At 45.0% G+C, this 20,671-nt stretch overlaps 3 protein-coding genes across 7 annotated transcripts; all 3 read left to right on the forward strand.

Moving 5' to 3' along the window:
• Positions 1–510: 510 nt before the first annotated feature.
• Positions 511–5,763, forward strand: nfkbil1 (nuclear factor of kappa light polypeptide gene enhancer in B-cells inhibitor-like 1). 4 transcript variants are annotated; one of them, XM_023801592.2, is made up of 6 exons: positions 722–935; positions 2,137–2,427; positions 3,405–3,550; positions 3,734–3,854; positions 3,957–4,543; positions 5,062–5,763. In XM_023801592.2, exons 2-5 carry the CDS (start codon positions 2,154–2,156, stop codon positions 4,526–4,528), a joined length of 1,113 nt encoding a protein of 370 aa, XP_023657360.2. In that variant the 5' UTR covers positions 722–935; positions 2,137–2,153; the 3' UTR covers positions 4,529–4,543; positions 5,062–5,763. The 4 variants fall into 4 exon arrangements, with proteins under 4 accessions (XP_072570056.1, XP_023657360.2, XP_023657359.2 ...); XM_072713955.1 differs by lacking the exon at positions 722–935 and adding an exon at positions 511–537 and having other exon boundaries at positions 3,957–5,763; XM_023801591.2 differs by having other exon boundaries at positions 3,957–5,763.
• A 1,159-nt stretch (positions 5,764–6,922) lies between these two features.
• Positions 6,923–13,076, forward strand: noc4l (nucleolar complex associated 4 homolog). Its single transcript, XM_072713956.1, has 15 exons — positions 6,923–7,146; positions 7,398–7,518; positions 7,779–7,891; positions 8,516–8,623; positions 8,824–8,973; positions 9,247–9,349; positions 9,560–9,594; positions 9,796–9,846; positions 9,926–10,037; positions 10,180–10,240; positions 10,354–10,464; positions 11,208–11,371; positions 12,370–12,452; positions 12,529–12,642; positions 12,833–13,076. The coding sequence occupies exons 1-15, from the start codon at positions 6,997–6,999 to the stop codon at positions 12,950–12,952; spliced, it is 1,596 nt and encodes a 531-aa protein (XP_072570057.1). The 5' UTR covers positions 6,923–6,996; the 3' UTR covers positions 12,953–13,076.
• Positions 13,077–13,212: 136 nt separating this feature from the next.
• Positions 13,213–20,671, forward strand: LOC111838538 (apelin receptor A-like). Of its 2 annotated transcripts, none has more exons than XM_072713958.1 (2): positions 13,213–17,754; positions 18,545–20,671. In XM_072713958.1, exon 2 carries the CDS (start codon positions 18,589–18,591, stop codon positions 19,600–19,602), a length of 1,014 nt encoding a protein of 337 aa, XP_072570059.1. In that variant the 5' UTR covers positions 13,213–17,754; positions 18,545–18,588; the 3' UTR covers positions 19,603–20,671. The 2 variants fall into 2 exon arrangements, with proteins under 2 accessions (XP_072570059.1, XP_023657375.1); XM_023801607.2 differs by lacking the exon at positions 13,213–17,754 and adding an exon at positions 18,370–18,450.

Consider the following 20,671-nt stretch of genomic DNA (forward strand, 5'->3'; position numbering starts at 1 on the left):
ACTTAAAAACGTTGAAAACATTAAATAAAGTTGCCTGAGATTCTCATATCCTTGTGATTTTTAAAAGTCTACATTAGGACACATACGCAATGCACTGGCTTGCTAACATCTCTGCCAGGAAAGCCTGCTGTCGGAGCTTAAAGTTAACTCGTTAATTTTCCTATGGGTAAGTGGATGGGCACAACGGCAATGCACGTATAAGCAGGGTCTTCACTTCACATTCTGTTGTGCATGAATGAATATAACAACACAACACACATATTCACAACCCTTTACCACAATGTACTTCCGCAACAAATATCATATGATGATTCACGAGTTTCGTTTAAAAAATTCTACGAAATTCTAGAGGTCTGGCCCACTGGTTGGAGCACATGTTGGTCTGGCCCGTTATGCATGTTGTCCTGTGGCCTGTACTACGATATGGGGTTCGATCACGTGATTCTCTGAGACTGCAAGCCTTCACGTGCAGATGCCCTTAAATTAATCAATACATGCTACGAAGCATCGGCTTCGGCTTCAAGTGTCCCATCACTAGTAAGTACATAAAAATAATAAACAAACAGACAGATAAATAAATAGATAAATACACAAAGAGGGAACGAAAGAAATACATGAAATACACGCTAAATATAATAAACATACATGACAATTTTATTTAGTTTTGAAAGACTCTTAGAAATAGGCTAGTAAAAGCAATGGTATTCAGGGGAGAACCGAAAAAGCACAACAAGCAATTTCCCTCCGGATGCATTTTCTGGCTGCACCATGTTAGTGTTGATGCTAGAAACTAACATAATCAGTCAAGAGTTTTGGAAGAAAAACGTTTTACTTTGTAGAAAAAAGCTGGCTTCTTACAGAGACGTATATGCAGTATTAATTTAGATTTTAAAACTATTATTTTGTTTAAACCATACGGTTCACAAACATATGGGGTAAGTGGAAGTAACCGACTGATGCACATTTCGAATTAAGAATATTTAGGACGACGTACGGTAGGGTTGTCATCACAGTCCTGTGAAATTCTTGGACAACTAGTAATTGACCAGAAGTACTGCCTATCGGGACATCGTTCCAGTGGTTTATTTAGATCTGTTTGATAGGAAAATTATAATCCTACATCAGGAATTTGGCCTGACACGATTTCAGACTTAATGCACGCTTAGAGATCTCACACAAATCTATACTATTCCATCATAAACATAAAATTAGCTACATCGAAAGCGTCGGGGTAGTTTGCAAACCATACAGACAATTTATAAGATAAATCTGTTACATACATGTTAGGGACTGATAATTGATTATTCACTCTATATCAGTATATGTAATAGCTTGTTCTGTTACAGAATAGTTGGTTTGGTGCTTCCATTTGCTTTTGTTTTAAACATAAGATGGCCGTATCCGCACGTCCCAATCTTAGAAAGCCTCTTACTCTGTTCATTAGCTTTTTCTTTTTCACTCATCCAACGTTTGTGTTTGTCGGCTGTCAAGTGCCTCGTCTTCCTTCATATTTTACAGTAAACCTAAAAGTACAAATCAAACACTTTGCTGAATACTGATCCTCTGGTTAAAATCGACAACCATTCAGAATTAAGTTCACTCGATCTGTTCCCATTCTTTGTTGTATGATGTAAGACGTTTCTTTTTTGGATGGATTTTTATTTTGTCCACTTCATCTGTTTGTTTTTACTAACGATCTTTGAACATGTAGGCAATGAGCGAGGCTGTAATCATCACCGACAAATCGGCTCGTGTGTAGAACGTGCCTTGTCACGAAATTATTTGATTGGTTAAAGACACAATATACAATCTTTGAGCGTATTCCATTGGCTAAACAGACGCAGTATAGTCTCTTTCTGTTAATCGACAGTAGTTCTTCCTGAGTATGAGTGTTATTAATGCACATACACCGGAGTCTCAGATTCCAGGACATTCTGTCCCAGAAAGAAATTAGTTTTTTTCCAGGACAGACTGCCAAAAACCTGGGTGGTCCCAGAACATCCTGGATTGGTGGCAACACTAAATAGGCTATTCTCCATCCCACATTAATTCAGTCAGAATGACAAATAATCTGGACAGTATGTTTTGCTTTCCATGTCTAGAATGCTTTAAAAATACAGCTCTTTGGTGTTTTAGAGTCCTTGCATCCGACTATGGTGTCCTCAAGGCAGAAACGTGTCCTGCGATACGTGGAAGAAGGAAACCTGCTGAAGCTGAAGTCCCACCTTCGGAAACATCCAGACACGGAGCTGAATTTTCAACACGGCAGGAAGCGCAGGAGCCCCCTTCACCTCGCCTGTGGGCTGAGGAATGATGCGGTGCTCAGGCTGCTACTGGAGAGAGGGGCGGACGCGCTGCAGAGGGACCGGCGCGGGAACACGGCCCTGCACATCGCAGCCAGCAGGGCTCTCAAACATGGCCAGACGGGTAATGACACGCAGTTCAGGCAAAAACTGAGTTAATTCATTTTGCTACGACAGCTTCTCCAATGCACATTTGCGGAGAGCCTGCTCTGGACATAGCAAAGGCAGCTGAGATACAACAATCAGCACAAAGCACATGTCTTTGGACCATAACACAAAACTGAAAACCAGCATAGGAGTAGCATGTAACTGGAGAATCATGGAGGAAATCACACCCATTATTACTGATAATTGCATGAATGGATGGGGCTTGTGGAAATGGTACAATGTGCAACCTAACTAATGCACATCATCTTCCTACAATTTATTTTGGTGATGGGTGCTCCGGGCCCAGGGTCATGAAGCTGGATTTTTTTGCTTAGCCGGGTAACTTGTTTGATTTAAAGTACTCCAGTTTAAATAGACTTCATTTTCGTTCATTTACATTTAGTGCAGACTACTGTAAAGCTGACAAGTTTTCTGGTTAAACAAGAAATCCAGGTTTGTTATAAAGACTTCTGGAGTCCAGCCCAGGATGCAGAGGGCAAAAAGAGTCAAATATTTACTGTATTTGATTCCCTGCCGGCCCCTGGAGGATGGGCTCCCCCTTTGAGTCTGGTCCCTCCCAAGGTTTCTTCCTTCTAGGGAGTTTTTCCTTGCCACTGTTGCCTATGGGTTACTCACTGGGGGCTTTGGGTGGGGATGCTGTAAAGTGCTTTGAGACGATGTAATGTTGTGATAATGCGCTATACAAAAATAAATTTGTTTGTTGTTGGCATGTGTACACTCGGGGCATGTGTACACTCGGGGCACATGAAGGGCAGTTTGCAAAGGCCCATTAGTCTAACTGCATTATTGTGGACTATCTAAGGTAACTTCTGTATCAGACAATGCAGCGTCACACTGAGCGGAGGCAGGATTCGAACAACAAGTTAACTCATTTATCTGAAATGTTGTCTGGTGTGCAAACTAAATTATTGTATCAAACCTCCTCTCCTATAGCCTACAACGACCTTGTGATTCCACTGCAAAAGTATTGCCCTGTTGCTATGGATATGCCAAACTATGCTGGAGTCACACCCCAGGATCTGCTGGAGCAGATGAAAGCAGAGCAGGTGTGTGTATTTGGGAGAGCAAGGGAACGTCAGGTGTGTGTGTAGACCTGAGAGCTGTGGAAATGTACTGACAGATGGGCTTCTTGCCTCATGCTTGCCTTGTCCAGCTCAGCTTCTGGGTAGTGAAATGCCTTTTAATGGTTATTGTGGTAGGCAGACCGCAAACAGAACTGTAGGCTTTCAAATGTGTAGAAATTCTGTAATGTTTTGTTGCAGTTGCATGATCTACCACAAGAGGGGAGCAGTCAAGCTAAATTGGACTCAGAATCTCAGTGGAGGGAGAAGTTACTTGGCGAATGTCAAGATGAGTTTTTTGAGGCTTACGGGCATTATGATGGTAAAATTTTCAGCACAACATGATACAGTGTTATTATTAAAATACTGTTTCATACAAATGTGAAGCAGAAAGTCTTTATGTGAAAAAATGTGTTTGATGCAGATGAGTCTCTCGGGGACGGTGTGGACCCTGAGGACTTTGGACAGTGGGCAGACCGGATCTGGCGGGAATATCATGGCAAGCGGAGAGCCGAAGCACGGCGGCGAGTGGAATCGGAGGAGCAGAGAGTGAGGCGGAGGAGGCGGCCGGAGAACACGGACGCGGAGGCGGGGAGGGAGCTGCAGACGCGGCTGGAGCGCGAGCATGCAGAGTATGTGGAGCGGGCGGCGCGCAAGACCGAGGAGGTGCTGCGGGGGAGGAGGCGGCGGTACGAGGAGCGCTGTGCGGTGGCACTGGGGAGCGACGGCCAGGAGGAGCTGGGTTATGCTGACATCCCCTGGCCCCTGCCCCACGGCTCCGTGTCGGACATGGTTGCGGTGATGCTGCACGGCGCCGAGCGTGGTGACCCCGCCGCCTTCCGCCGGCTGCTGCGCCGCCAGCAGGCCCTCTGGCATCCTGACAAGTTCACCCAGCGCTGCGGCGGCCGGCTGCGGGAGGCCGAGCGCCAGCGCATACTTGACACGGTCACTGCACTGTCGCAGGAGCTCAACCGGCTCGCACAGAGCGTCAGGTGACCTGGACACCAGCAGGTTAGTGATCTTGGACTATCCTGGATTTCTTGTAGAAATTTTAGATGGAGACTTTGGTTCTTATATGAAGAGAATATTGTTTTTGTACTTGGTAAAGAAAAACTACAGTATCTCGGCTCTGTATGCCATCTCCGCTTTACCGCTGGAGGAGAGCACACCCACATCAGCGGGTGTGCCAGCAGTGAGCACTGATGAACTATTTCTTGCAATCTTTTTCTAACCTTTGCAGAATGTTCTATCTTAGGCTTTTGTGACTGTGCTTAGCTTTCTGGGTAATTAGTTCCTCTGTCATGTCAAGGTACGAACGGTTAGTAAAACAAAGGTGGGTTTCATTTTTGTGCATCGATGGGATTACCTCTTTGCAGCATATTGTTTTTTTTATTGTTCAGCCCCCCCTAGTGTGTGTGCAAGTAAAAAATAACTCTAAACAGAACAGTTTGTGGCTCACATACCTTTAGCTTACATCTATAGAATCACATCATTCCATTTTCTTGCCACGTCTTTCCCGCTATGGACAGCACTTTCAGCTGTGCACCCACCCTGCGTCCCTCACCTGATCGCTGAGCTTCTGCAACCCCAACAGTCAGCTGGGTCACTGGCTGAAGGACGTCCCCTGAGTCAAATGACTTCCGTCACCACAGGAGGACATGGGCAGTGAGGGACTGGAGGTGATCAGTCTCCAGCGGCCGTGGGTGTAGCAGCCGAGCGACCCGGTGCTGCCCTGGGGGGGGGGGGGCTTTTGAGAAGCACGCCGCCCTCCTGTCCAGATTCTGTCGGTACCCCAGTGGTGCCCAGCACCTGCTGCAGCTGCTGTGGTCCTGCGGCGGTGCATGATGCGAAGGGAGCAGGGAACGTCGGGGCAGCAAAGACTTTGGGGAAACACTTTTGGTGGTTTTATTGGACCGGCAGCAACCAGGACACAGAACTGTCACTATTGTGACGCCTGTCCCACCCACCAGGGTCAGAGTCCTGAGTGTCAGTGTTCTGTAAATCGTGGACTTCCTCTGTTCGTGTGGCTGCATGTTGCATCTGGCAGTGCGCGGTTAATAAACACGGAACATCCCTTCCTTTTTATAAGGAACTGCCTCCTTGTTGTTATTAGAAGGATTACCACCACACAAATCCTGTTACAATAATCAGCCACAGATTTTTTTTTGTTTCATTCATTTCTCAATTTACGGGTGTATATTTGTGAATAACACATTTTTTTGCAAACTGCATCCTGGTTCTTCCTTGTTTTTCATTAATGAAGGGCTTCTTCCTTGCTTTATGGGACCTCAGCCCTGCTTCTAGCAGCCTGATACACACTGTCCTGGCAGTGCACGTCACACCTGCACTTAATGCTTCCCATTCCTTTCGAAGGTCACTTGATGTCATCCTCTGATTTATGAAAAACTGTCAGATAAGTTAACGGTCATCTCTGCCATTAGAATGACGCTTTTTCTGGACGTTCCCAGTGTCTCCTGCTTCACCTTATATTTGTGTGCTGCTGTCTTAGAAATTTTGAACCTGGAAGCAACCTGCTGCTCAGTGTAGCCTTCTGCCAGCAGAACCAGGATTAAACCAGGATTTAAAAATGCAGATTTGTTTAAGAATATAGAGTGGTCTCAATTTTTTTCCGCAGCTGTATATTGAGGGAATAATTAATAAAATAAAGGGAATGATTCTATAAGGCTGTAACTAATCTAAACGAGAACTGACTGGCGCGCCGGCAAGGCAAGGCTACCTAATCGGAACAGATAGGGGGGGCGACAGAGAATATCAGCGGCCCCTACTTATCTTTTAGCCTTCCAGAAGGACAACTACGAGCCGGCTGGAGTCACACATGTGGTTGTCACGTAGACGGAAGGTACTGAGAAAGGGGGGGGGGGGGGATGCCCAAAGGGCTTTAAAAGGGATACAGCTGATACATATGGCAGAGCCTCCTCCTGTATATGCTGAATGTATGTCAGACGGCAGCTCCCTGATTATAATCAGTCAAGACAATAAACCGGTGATTTGCAACTTCTCCCCGTGTCAGCTGTGAATCTCTTCTCATCCACGGACCCGGTGGAGACGCCGTGCTCCAACAATATGCACCTCTGAAATTTTTTTTTTCTGTTTAAATGTTCCCTGTAGAATCTTACCTCCTGTTCCCGTTGGTGACAAAAATCAGGAGTGTATTATGTTTCTGTGATAACTTTAATACTGCTACTAGTCGTCTTTACGCCCTCAGTATGACGGCATCAAGCATTCCGGACCCTAGCCAAATGAAATCCGTCAGCATTGCATGCGGCCTCCCGGCGCCAGGTGGTGCTGTGACTGCCTTTCTAGCCCGTGTAATTTTTTTTTTTTTATTAGCCCGTGTAATATGGTGCGTTTGAACTCGGATAAAAACGTCACTTCCCGTCGGAAACACGCCTCTTTTATGACGTTGATGTCGTTGGCTGGCGAGTGCAGTGTGTCGATAAAATATGGCGCCGCCTAAGAGTAGCAACGTGACTTCAGACAAATCAAAGAATTCCAAAAATACAACTAAAACCGACATTAATACTAAAGCTGATCTTATTATTCAGAATCGTAAATGTGCCAATGACATCTTCGACATTTTTGAGCATTTACAGGTGAGTAGTTGCACGTCGCCCTTCTTGTGTCGACCGGAATATATCATCTTTATTGCAGTTTAATAGAATTCTCAACCATGGTAGTTGCTTTGCTGCTTGTTACAGAGGAACATTTTGTATTTACACTCAAACGGAAATACAATGTTTTTTTTAATGGAGGGGTGATAGCGACTGAAACAGCATCCTTTCATACTAGCAAATGAGCAGTTGCACTACGGGCGTCATTAAGGGGATGCCTGTCTCTTCTCCAGGCAGAGAAAGACAGAGATGTTATCTGCGCGATTGGAGCCTGCAGCCGGATATTTTGCGCGCTCATGGGTCGGGGTGACCTGTTTGTGGGTCCGCTGCCAGAGGAGGACAGCCTGCTGACCGGTGTGTGAAGAGAACCTCCATCTAAAACGTGTCTGTCACCTGCAATTTGTGTTCTGTTGTGTCGGGCAACAATATATTTGCAGTTTCATGAAGTGAAAGCCGTTCCAAAACCCGTTGTTTTTATGCCAGGTAGCGCAAGACCTAAGCAGAATAAGATCTGCTTAGCAATTTTGGTTTTACAAACGGAATGATGTCAGTATTTGTAGATGCGACTGCCTCCTTCCGTCAGAGCTCACTGACTCCTGTGCGTCTCCTCCCAGTGACAGGAAAACATAGCGCTGATGAGAAGTATGGCATCTTCATGCGGCATCGGTACAACGACTGTGTCAAGCTTCTGCTGGAGCTGATGGCTAACAGTAACCACCAGGTCAAGGTAAGGTTTGCCTTCTGGGACTTAGTGAACATAGAGACCAGCACCAGAATCACTCCTCTGGTTGTTTGTCTTTTTTTGTACTGGAGTACATAGCAAACTCGTATGCAAAGTAGGGTGCATGTGGTTGTAAGACCTGGACCCATCAGTAGAGGGTTATAAGTTCATATCCTAGATCAGTGTTTCCCAAAACAATTTTTGGGCCCCCTGGACAGTCCACGTTTTTGCTCTCTCCCAGCTCCCAGCCAATCAAGAACTTCCAGTACCTGATATATTGGTGTTTTGGGAGCTAGAACTATACAAAAATGTGGACTGTCTGTGGATCCCCAAGGATGGGGTTGGAAAATGCTGTCCTAGATACAGGTGTGCTGTTATGTCTTTGAACTTGCTAATTGATTTCAATTAAACAGAACAGTCAGATGGTAATTCTGAAATTACTTTGACTTGACTTTGACGTTGAAATGTGAGTGTGATTCGCTTTGGATGTAGTTGCATGAGTGGCAGCTTCATGGTTATGGGAGCTGTAGTCTGACTTCCTGAACCTGCATGTTGTTCTCGCTTCATTCACGGAGTGACATGTGAGTGAGTAAATGAACAACGCCTCACTCTGAGTGTGATCGCCTTTAGGAGGGTGCTCTGTGCACCCTGATGAAGTTTGTTTCTGCGGAAGGACAGCGCCCCCTCAGCTCTGTGGACTGGGACTGTCACTACAACTTCCCCCGGGAGACGCTGAAGGTAAGTACAAATCAGATTAGCAAGGTCTTTATTTTTAATTGTAATACCTGTGTGTTTTTTCCCCTCATTTTAACCAATAAGTTGCAGCTTTGCTGCTTCTGTGTCATCAGTTCTGGTGTGAGATGGAACCACAGTCTTTTGCAGTGTGTGTGGATGCCTTTTCAGTATGATTGATGGGTGTCGTTTTTCTCTGTGTGCAGGCTGTGGTGTGCGGGCTCCTTTCAGAGAAAGAGGACATGGCTCTGCTGATCTCCAGGTTCCAGGAGTTCCTGGAGATGGACGATGTGCGGTATTATGTAATGGGCCTGGTCAGCGACAGCGTGGGTCGGGTTACGGCCCGGGCCAAGGAGGTAATGCCCTTCTCTCTTTAGGCTGGGATTAGGGACCTGCTCGTTATTCAGCTGGGCCATTCTGGATGATCCTGTTATCTCAGAAGCTTGTTCCTACAGTTCCTGTTATGTTAAAGGAACGCGCGTGATGTTCTGCTGCAGGATGGCTTTGGCTTAGTAATGCCCCCTGTTTAGTATGCGGTCAGGTGTCACTTTCACATTGTGCTGTGGGTACCTGTATGGTACCTGTATGGTACTTGCCCCTGGCAACCATTTTATCCATCTGTCTCACAGGCTCTTCTTCCCATCTACCAAAACAACGTGTTCGCTTTGCTCTCCAACATCAACATGCCAAGCCAGGAGTCTGAGCTCACCAACTTCCTGATCCAGATGGACGGTCAGTGAGATCCTCTGATTATTACATATTGAAGGGCATGTCGGTCTGGCCTTTTCATTGGTGAACATTGGAGCACATATTGGTCTGGCCTTCTCATTGGTGCGCAGCAGAGCACAAGTTGGTCTGGCCTTTTCATTGGTGCACATGGAGTACATGTCGGTTAGTCTTGTGTCCACTGGGTATAGACTGTGTCTCTTTGTCTGTCTGTAGGTGATCGAGGAGACTGGAAACCAGCAAAACTCAAGGTAATTGTTTAGCTCTGTAGATGGGGGTTCATCTCTCTGGTTAGTGATAGGGGACTTTATCATGATAGCTGGAAAACAGGCCTGAATGAATGATAACTAAATGATAAACACTACAAAACGGATACATATGTAAAGGTCATTATTTGGTCACCTTCTGACCATGAGTATCAGTGTGTTTTTATTTTGTCCCCACTTCATTAGGACCACAGGCGTGCCTTTGAGAGGATGTGGCTGGGATTTCTCAAGCACAAGGTATGAATTTCTAAAGCACTGGTACTTTCCGAAGAGTCTCCTGTTCATAACTTTGAATGTTGCCTCTGCCTCCTGCCAGCTGCCCAGTAACATGTATAAGAAGATCCTGGTGGTCCTCCATGAGTCCATCCTCCCCCACCTGAGCCAGCCAACCCTAATGATAGACTTCCTCACTGCAGCTTATGACATTGGTCAGTTGGTGGAGCCCCCTGCCTCCCATTCCCAGGCACTTATGAATTTGAAATGCAGTTTATTTGTGCTCTTTGATTGACTCTTGTCTGATCTATGCTGGGCTACTATTTATGTGCATGTTTTTCTCTCTTTGTCCTCCAGGGGGTGCCATCAGTCTTCTGGCACTGAATGGACTTTTTGTGCTTATCCACCAGCACAACCTGTGAGTCTGGGACTTTGCATTCATACTGTATCTCATGCTGCTGTAACCCTTCAGCCAGCTTAGCGCGAGTCCGCCTGCATGTCCGGTTATTTTCTTCTCTTTTGTCCTGCTAGAGACTATCCGGATTTTTATAAGAAGCTGTACAACCTTCTAGACTCATCGGTGTTTCACGCGAAATACAGAGCGCGCTTCTTCCACCTGGCTGATCTCTTCCTCTCCTCCAGGTCAGTCCTGTCTGTCCCCCTCTAACACAAGTTCCCTTTGCAGTTTGTAACAGAAGCACGACTCCACAATGTAGAGGGAGCGTTAACTTCCTGAATACTGATCTGTACTTCACCACAGGGCTGTGCAATGTCACCTCGTGATTAAATGGTGCATCTGCAATGATCGCTAGGGGTTTAGGTGACGGGCGAAACATTTGTCCAGACGCCAGCTGTTTGCTGTTATTTGGATGTTTACTTACAGCCACAACTTGGTAAGCAGATTAGCAGTGCTCCTGAGATATTAGTCATCTGTATAAGTTTGGCATATCTTTGTTTGGCACTTCAAACTTCAAAAAGTACCACTGCACCCCCACAACTTTTTACCACGTTTATCCAAATGATGCCCCCCCCCCCCTTCAAAGGATGTGGTTGCTGACCTGTCCCTCTCTTCACCGCTGCTTCAGTACTTATCACTTTCATGATTTACCAGAACAGTAGGATGTGGTCTGCTCCGCTAACCCAATTTAATAAACATAAGGATAATCTGCTTATCACATTGTCGGCACAAATAAATGTCGGTATAGTACCGAAAAGCCGGCGTCTGGCCAAATGTTTCACCCGTCATCTAAAGCCCTGGTGATTATTGCGCGTGTGCCATATAATCTCGAGTACGTTGGGATGTGATATCGTTTAGCCCGACTTCACCATCATGCCACAACAAGATCAACGAAGCCATGGCCCTCTCATCGTTTGTTTCTCCACAGCCATCTACCCGTCTACCTGGTTGCAGCGTTTGCCAAGCGGTTGTCACGACTGGCACTAACAGCGCCCCCTGCTGCCCTGCTCATGATCCTGCCCTTCATCTACAACCTGATTCGGCGTCATCCTGCCTGTCGGGTCTTGATTCACCGACCGGATGCCCCTAATGGTAAATCTTTCCCTTGATCAGATTAGTTATTAATTTATTGTTCTTAATTTTATTTATTAAACTGTATTCACGACGCTTATGAAATGGAGACATTGCTAGTGGACAGACCAGGTTCTATTCCTCCATTGCTGAGGCGGCTGTGCGGAGCTGCGGCTGTAAGGTTCTTGGTGCTTGTTGCAGCGGCAACCCCCAAGTTTGGTGGTGGACACAAGCAGTAAAGGGAGCCGTCTGGCTGAAGAAGGAGGCCTTGGTTAGCTTGTGGGGTCAGAGGGCAGCTGACGGGTAGCGGCTGGCCGGCAGAGTACGGCTTTGGCAGTTGCATTTTACAACAGGGATGGAATGCTGTTGACCTCAGCTGGGGATATAGTTGGGTGGTGGAAGGAGTACTTCCAGGACCTCCTGAATCCCACAGATATGCCTTTCATGACACATGTACTTAGAGGACTTGCCCATCACTAGACAGTATTATGTTCCATCGTGGTGAAGAGAGAGCTGAGGCAAAAGGGGAGGGTTTTGATTTACCAGATGATCCATGTTCCTACCCACACTAGTGGTCACAAGCTGTGGGTAGTGACTGAAAGATTGAGATCACAGATACAAATGGCTGAGCCTTAGAGATGGAGTGAGGAGCTCAAAGTAGAGCAGCTGCTCCTCCGCCTCGAACGGAGCCAGCAGGGATGGTTTGGGCATCTATCTAGGATGCCTCCTGGACGCCTCCCTGAGGAGGTGCTTCATGCATGTCCAACTGGGAGGAGACCCTGAGCCAGACCCAAGACACACTGGATAGATTATATCTCTCAGCTGACCTGGGAGTGCCTGGCTGTCCTCCCAGAGGAGCTGGAGGAGGTGACTGTGGAGAGGGAGGTCTGGGCATCTCTGCTTTGACTGCTGCCCCTGACACACGGATAAACTTCGGACAATGGATGGATGAATAGAGTTTATTCAAAGTCTGCAGTTCATGTGTTTGGTAGAACACCTCTGGGATTCTTTTTGCTTAGAGCCCTTTGATGATCCTTACCTGATGGAGGAGGATGACCCCGCCCTCTGTCATGCCCTCGACAGCAGCCTGTGGGAGCTGCAGGTATGTGTGTGTCGCCAGGGGAGGCTGACGGCCCTTTAATCCCGTCCTCACTGTGCACCCATCTTCTCTGACTCAGACCCTCCAGAAACACTACCACCCAGATGTGTCCAAAACTGCCACGGTGATCAACAGGCCTCTTTCAGAGCAGGAGGACGACATCAGCGAGCTTCTCGAGTTCTCGACATATGAGGTGACATGGTGTCATGCACTTGTTTCTCACTTTCCGTTTCCCCTGCTCTCTAGCTATGAATGAAGATGAGCAGCTCAATAGTCCTGGTTGGTTGGCTTGATACTGGTGTACCTGTACCAAGGGGTTCAGTGTGTGTGTGTGTGTGTGTGTGTGTGTGTGTGTGTGTGTGACACTGCCTCTCTCCTCACAGCTCTTTGAACGGGATCTGCAGCAGCTGCAGAAGCAGCCAGTAGCCCTGGAGTATGAAGGAGTCTCACAGCTGCTGGAGGGGTCTGGGAAGGTTCTGGGTGGTTTTTTTTCCTTGGAGTGAGAATGTAAATGGACAGGGTGCATTATCTAAAGATGATGTTCCCCTGGTACTGGAGCTTGTATAAATTTACAAATGTAATCCTATGATTTTTTTTAAATAAAATTTAAAAGATTTTCCCATGAAATCAGTGTATGGAATTTGCACGATTTAATTCCATTTGAATTTATATTATGGGTTGTTTGGCGGTGTTTTTGAATCATTCCAGTTAAAACACAAGTACGTTAATCAGACATCACCTCTGAAGTATAAGTACGGAAAGAACAGGGCTTGTTCATTAGTTTATTATTGGTACATTCAGGCATAATTCTTTGCAAATTTTAATATATCTAAACAGATGACCTTACCATGGTTAGGTGGACAGAAAATGATTTTTAAAACATAAAGCATATAAAATCCTAGTAGATTCTAGTGGAGTCTTAGTTGTATCCATGCAGTAGCATTTATGTGTGAATTGTGCTAAATGTTTATTTTGCCCATTGCATTGTCTAATTCGTCTTTCCAGTTATTACATGAGCTGATGTGTAGCTGAATTTCTAACACTGTAACCTGTTGAAATATTATTTACCATTTCACTCTTTCAGTCTTTAAAATTCCCAACATTGTTAAAATTAATTATTACAAGCATCTACAGCTCTTAAGTTTTCCCAAACTTCTTTTGCCTGCTCTTTCTGCTCCAGACTCAGAAGTACGGCTCCACGCTATCGGTCAGTCATAGAGACGAGTGGGAGAGTGAACCAAGGGAAAGAAAATGTAACTTCATGTGGACAGGATAGTAACGAAGCTAAATGTGATGTCTGTCAAAGTACGGTTGTTATTTTAAAATATATATTTGTGTATATCGTGGTATTTTGGAATCTTGGCGATAAAATTAGCCAAGCAGAGTAGAGGTGCCCTATGATGAAGTTCCACCGTTGTACTAGTATATCCAACATCCCACAGTATATACGATGTTACCTTAATATCGCCTAAGCCTATAAAAATACATTTCGAGTGAATCAATTAATATTGACTACTAATTTAATAAGCATAAGTGTAGTGTCTAAACCAGATAATCTGATTCATAGCCTATTATTGTAGCCTATTTTTCCTCAGTACTTATTTAAGCTACTGTACAAAATTCAGTTTATCCATCGTGTTTGGTGGTGCCGGTTCCATGTTGCATAGGGCCTTCAGTTTATCCATCGTGTTTGGTGGTGCCGGTTCCATGTTGCATAGGGCCTTCAGTTTATCCATCGTGTTTGGTGGTGCCGGTTCCATGTTGCGTTGGGCCTTCAGTTTATCCATCGTGTTTGGTGGTGCTGGTTCCATGTTGCGTTGGGCCTTCAGTTTATCCATCGTGTTTGGTGGTGCCGGTTCCATGTTGCGTTGGGCCTTCAGTTTATCCATCGTGTTTGGTGGTGCTGGTTCCATGTTGCGTTGGGCCTTCAGTTTATCCATCGTGTTTGGTGGTGCTGGTTCCATGTTGCGTTGGGCCTTCAGTTTATCCGTCGTGTTTGGTGGTGCCGGTTCCATGTTGTGTTCTTTTAACAGGAACCACTGTTTTACAGGCATCAACAAGCATACTAATCATCAGCCTCTGGAATACGTCTGACATAAGTATGCTGTGTCACACGTAAAACTCTCCCACGTAACACAATATGTTCACTGATTATCATGTTATAAGCTGCTCATTTAATGCAGCGTGTGGCTCAGTGGGCTAAGCCATGTGCCTGTAATCAGAAGGTCGCCGGTTCAAGCCCAGCCTCAGCACGTCTGTGGGACCTTGAGCAAGACCCTCAACCCCCAGCTCCCTGGGCGCCGCTACAGGTGGCTGCCCTTCGCGGACAGCTTGCTCTACAAAGAGCAAGTTGAGGGAGGCGTAAAAACAATTTCCCCACGGGGATTAATAAAAGTGTCAATCAATTAATGAAATATTACAAAACATGTATCAGCCATCATAAACAATTATCCTGAATCCTTAACCCTCAGACGGTCTAATGCCTTCTGTTATGCTTTACAGAATCGTTTAGTAGACTGGCTTGGAGCTGATCTGGCCTAGTTGAGGAGATGGAGGGTTCATCACTGTAGCTCAGCCGCTGTTTACGTCCTCACAGTCACCTCGACTCACAGACTGTATTCATAAGCATGTAAGTTCCATTGCACCAAAATAGGCATTAGGATGAGCAGGATGTTAAATCAGTCAAGTCATGAGGCACTTATCAGTTGTTTCAAAAATTGCACCATAATATAAAAAAATGCATTTTATTGCATAATCCTATATGGGAGATTAAGTCAGAGTGAAAAACTGTTCTTTGTTTAGGTTCCTCATTTCACATTCATATTTTTATATTTTAGATAAAGTAAAAGCAAGCATGGTGGTGCTTAATTACTGCTCAGATTTTCCTGAAATAGCCTTGGTACAAGAACCACAGAATCTCAGATCATAAGGCGAATAAATTCAGTCCTAGCATGGCATGGCGTAACTTCAGTTGTAAGGTCAGACAAAGGACCCCCAACTCTGCTGTGCCGAGTTTAGAGCTTTCACATAGCAATAAGGGTTTAAGCATTTTATCTGAAGTCCAAACTACCCACATTCAAACGGGTTAGTGGAGAAAAGGGTGAAATTAGTCAAGCAACTGATCAGGAAAGCAGTACTATCAAAGAGATCCTGATCTTACTTTGCCCAGCTCCTCTAAAGAACGGCCTGTCACCAGCAGACACGTCGTTTAAGAGGAAGTTCAGAACAACCATATCTGATGTCCTTCAAACTAAAAAAAGTTTGCTGGAAGGCAAACAAAGAAAAACACAAGAGGTAATATGACAAAGGGGCTAAAGTTGAACCCAAATGACAGAGAAAGAAACACATAATGGCAAAAGTTGGAATCTGTATCCCAGAAAAGTTGCACCCAGGTGATGTAAGGCAATGACACCCGAAGGGGCCACATACAGACTCGATAGGCGACACTTAGTACAGGTTTCAGAAACTGTAACTGAATCACAAACACTTGCACGGCCAGTTCAAACTACACCATAGCCAATCCCCCCAGAGACGGTCAACATGACAGGTGAAATAAAATTAATTTTCCCTGGAAGGGTGATTAAACCACCAAAAAGTTTAACGGAAGAGATGCAACATTCACTGAGACTACAGTAAACACAAGAGTGTGGAATTTCTGTTTATGTATAATGTCAGTTTTGTTTAAATTGTTTTGCAGGGTTTGACCAAATGCGACTGTAACTTCTTACTAATGTACAGGACATCCTGTTTTTACATTTGGACCGTATAAGAGTTAAATGTCTTGTTACCCTAATAAAAGGAACTGTAATACTGATAAGGGGAATGTGTTATATGGGAATGTTTATGTGTGACAGTATCCTAATATCAGGCAGGGCCGTGCAGAGACGTTTAAAGGGGCGGGTGCTCAAAGTTAAAAAAGATAAGAACATAAGAACAGGCTGAATAACAACAACTCACATTCATGACGAATCTAATATGGAATTATGTGGATATCCATATTAGATCGTTTTTAGTGAAATAAAAACCCTCCAGAAAAGAAGGGAAAAGTCCTGTAACTTACTTTAAAACAAAACATGTTCCCTAAAATGGTGGACAGAGCTACAGACCCCCTTGTAACACCCTTACCCAGTTAGCTAGCAGTTAATGACCACCACTACTTGTGCAGTTCATAAAAGGACAGGTAATGTTTGTCGCGCTGTTGCACAAACAGCACGCTCATTTATTTCAATTCATTTGTTGTTATAGACTATAGTGTGCGCTGTACACCCTATTTACTGTTTTGTTGCAGTCTGCACCTTCCAATTAATTTGCCTGCTTCTCCTCCAGCTCCGCACCACCCAGCCTGCAGAAAATGCGCGTGCACTTTGCGAGCTCGTACCCGGCTCGTAACGAGCGTGCTCTGCCCTCAAGGGCGAGCATTGGTTAATGGCAGTCATGTGACTGATGCAAGCCAGATCCTTTTATTTAGCAAAATTGAGATTAATAGTTACATTTTATTGTTGAGGGGCAAAGACAGGGCTCCATACACACATACACATTAAAAAAACAACAACAACAACAACAACAACAACAAAAAAAAACCCAAGAAAAGGGCACTTGAGGCATCCTGGAGGAAAGGGGCGGGTGCTCAAGCACCCTCCGCCCCCCCCTCTGCACGTGCCTGATATCAGGTGTATTCCTAGGACTGACGATCGGTATGCGTGTTTATTCCTGATCAACAATGTAATTAACAGTTCCTGTTAAAAGAACTCATCTGAGTTATCATTAGTTTGCTTTATTTAATGTCACAGAAGGCACAACACATAGTGCTGAGGTTCATTGGTAGGATAACTTGAAAGATCATTTCTTCCAAGATTAAACTTCATTGCATCATTAGCTCCCTGTTGCTCAATGCTTTGATGACACCTAAGATATTTTCATCTCAGAAACATAATTCACTAATGTTTAGTGGTCATTTCAGCTCTGGAAATGTTAGCATACCAAGCTGAGCCCAGCCACATTCCACTGGTTCCTCCTTTTTACCAATTGTTGCAAAATATTATCCCTCAGGTTCCAGTTCTTGGATAAACTCCAGCCTGTTGTCACCTCTGCATCCCCCTCCAGTGTGATGAGCAAGGAGATCCAGGAGAAGAGACTGAAGGGGTGACTTTTATTTAGGAAAAGTCGTCTGTGGAAGTGAGGGCTGCAGAGCCGCTGACAGATGGGGTGCTTCACTGCATTGAAGGCTCCAGATAGATCCTGCAGGACCACCGAGATGCAGCTCTTGCAGTTTGCAGAAGTTGCACTGCACTGAGAAACCAGAAAGGTATTCTGTGTGAGAATGTCAGAAAATGGATTTTGGTCAGCACAATTGAAAAATTAGAGGAGAGAGGCTGGCTTGTAGTTTTACTAAAGGTCATAAAAATATATGGCTTCGTTTTGGAATTGAACTAACCCCCCCAGAAACCCCCAGCACTCCGCGGTCTGGGGGAGCCTGTCACATTTTGTACAGTTATATCATTTGCATTTATTAAATTTTAAATTTGTTGTTATTATGTTAATATGTAATTATTTGGTGAATGTTCTGTTGTGCTATATATCCTCAGACCTGCTGCAGAATAATTTATATCTCTGAAGCAATCATTTGTATCTCTGACACTATAAAACTTACACAATATCTCACAATATGCATTTAAATTTCCTAGTGGAGGAGTTGACTGAAGAAGACAGTAACTGAAAGAACACATGATTAAATTAACAAATAATGGCTGTATAACCTTCATTTGTATCCATATTGCATTTAAACAGTTTGTTTATACAGTGTATAGCTGTTTGTTATAAATGTTTCTCTTCATTCATGATTCACAGTAAAATCTTTTTCAGTTTGTCTCCATAGAAACAATGTAAAGCGCTGATGGAGGAAGGCTGATGGGGCGTGCATGGGGGGGGGGGCAGACTGGGAGGATTTAAAAGAGCCAGTGTAGCCCTGCTGTAAGCTCAGACACTCCGCCGCTCACTTTGGGTGAGCATCTGTCTGGAACAGGAAGCGATACCCAACTATCCCTCCATTTTGTTTGATTTGCCTGTTTTGATGGTGACTTTGAATTTTTCTGCAGAGACAGACGTGTTGGATTTAAAAGGTTACTTAGCAGAAAAGACCATGGAGAACAAGACGAGTCCAACGACACACTCATACTCAGGGCCGCCACTTGCTGCCATCTTCTTGGTCATCTTCATCCTGGGGTTATTCGGTAACGGACTGGTCATCATCATCATCTCAAAGTTTAAATCCAAGCAGGGAGGTGCTAACAGTTACATCAGACACCTGGCCTCGGCAGACTTGCTGTTCATGCTGACGTTGCCACTGTGGGCAACAGAAGCTTTTCTTCATGACCACTGGCCATTTGGATGGTTCCTCTGTAAGGTCAGCAGCTCCATAGTACAACTCAGTATGTATGCCAGCATCTTTCTCCTCACCTACATGAGCTTTGACCGCTACTTTGCCATCGTGCGGCGAGTACCCAGCAGCCAGCGGTACTCACAGAAGACCATGCTGGTCTCGCTGGGGTCCATCTGGCTTTTGTCCTTCCTCCTGACTACACCCACAGCACTCTTCTGCACCACAGAGACTACGCCTGAGAACCATACATACTGTAACATGAACTTTAGCCTTGTGGTGTCAGCACCAGAGAAGGAGATTGGCTGGAATGTTGGACTCAACATCTTACGCACAGTGGTGGGATTCCTGGTACCTTGTCTATCCATGAGTATCTGCTACTGTTTCATCGGCCGAGCCTTAAATCACCACTTCAGTGCTGTGCACCAGGAGGAGCAGCGGCGTCGGCGGCTGCTGAAGACCATCAGCATACTGGTGGTGGTCTTCTCCCTCTGCTGGGCACCTTTCCATGTGGCAACCACAATTTACTCCCTAATCCGTCTGCACCTGATGTCCACCAAAACCAACATCCTGGTTCAGCTGGCCTTCCCCTATACCATCTGCCTGGCTTTTGCCAACAGCTGCCTCAATCCCTTCCTCTATGCCTTCTTTGACCTGCAATTCCGCACCCACTGCCTGCAACTTCTCCACCTGAGGAAGGGTACTACAGATCCTGCAAAGATTCACAGCTCCCAGACCCAGAGCTCTGAACAATGTACTGTGGCTACCACAGTGTGAAGTGACAGGGACAAACCGATGTGAAACACATAAGTGGTCAATGTGAACTGCTACTGTCCTCTAAGAGACTGATCTTATTTCCACTGGAACCACATCTCTCTCCGAAAGGAAGAACCAAGTGACTATAGTATTAGGGGGTTATGAAATACTTGCCCAGGTGAATCACAGTAGTAAATGCAAGTGTTATTGTAACCTTTAATTCCAACTGAAATTGGATTTGAATTGTAAGTAGAGTGCAATTTACAATTGATGGAAACGTAAAGTTTAACTCATACGTAAAGTCATTGGTGGAAGAAAGTAGTTCTATTCATAAACATGAATTTACCTTGTTTTAGGTCCGAACCTGTAAACCAAGCGTGTAGTAACCATGGTATAAGTGGCATAATACACGAAAATCTGTGCATTATATGTACGCTTTAAAATGCACTTTGCGGATGCAGCCACCCGCCACAGTGTTGGATAACGCACGGGTAGGTGAAGGCTGCTTTGAGCTTGTGGTTTGGTTCACCTGGGTGAAGGATTTGTGCTTTATTGAATAGATTACCACAAATAAACAACTGACTTAAATAAATGCATCTTGTAATGCCCTGGACAGGTTTGCTGGTATAGTATCCCAGACAGCACAGGGACACGAAGCTGAGCTACGCATTACTGGATGCTATTATCTCTCAGGGCACTAGGGATGGTTAAGATTCACTGATTTGCATCTGTGCATCGGTGCACCGGCATAAAATTGCACGATGTGATTGGCTGATTAATGAAGTGTGCACCGGATACAATTCCGGATGAACTTGGGATTATAGGCAGACTTTGATGAAAAAAAAACGCTTTTTGCTTACGTTACATGTTAACGCACGTATCCACACGCAACATATTATTTTGTATATACCTTTAGGCAGTACTTCATTTGTGCCGGAGTTTGCTGGAACTTGCCCTGGGACCACTAGCTCAGAGCAATCTGCGCTCCGCTACTACAAATGCTGCACCCAGTGTAATTTAACTTAAAATTAATATTAAACACTGGAATAAATGCAAATTGAACTTAATAAATGTATATTTCAGAAGTAGT

This window comes from Paramormyrops kingsleyae, chromosome 7 (assembly GCF_048594095.1).
Source record: "Paramormyrops kingsleyae isolate MSU_618 chromosome 7, PKINGS_0.4, whole genome shotgun sequence".
Lineage (NCBI taxonomy): Eukaryota > Metazoa > Chordata > Actinopteri > Osteoglossiformes > Mormyridae > Paramormyrops > Paramormyrops kingsleyae.

Bases quoted from the DNA above. Each gene is read 5' to 3' on its own strand.
- nfkbil1 (XM_072713955.1), top strand. From the start codon at position 2,154: ATGGTGTCCTCAAGGCAGAAACGTGTCCTGCGATACGTGGAAGAAGGA. The intron at 2,428-3,404 runs GTAATGACACGC...CCTCTCCTATAG, and splicing joins TCTCAAACATGGCCAGACGG to CCTACAACGACCTTGTGATT. The intron at 3,551-3,733 runs GTGTGTGTGTAG...GTTTTGTTGCAG, and splicing joins GGAGAGCAAGGGAACGTCAG to TTGCATGATCTACCACAAGA.
- noc4l (XM_072713956.1), top strand. From the start codon at position 6,997: ATGGCGCCGCCTAAGAGTAGCAACGTGACTTCAGACAAATCAAAGAAT. The intron at 7,519-7,778 runs GTGTGTGAAGAG...GTCTCCTCCCAG, and splicing joins GGAGGACAGCCTGCTGACCG to TGACAGGAAAACATAGCGCT. The intron at 9,595-9,795 runs GTAATTGTTTAG...CCACTTCATTAG, and splicing joins GGAAACCAGCAAAACTCAAG to GACCACAGGCGTGCCTTTGA.
- LOC111838538 (XM_072713958.1), top strand. From the start codon at position 18,589: ATGGAGAACAAGACGAGTCCAACGACACACTCATACTCAGGGCCGCCA.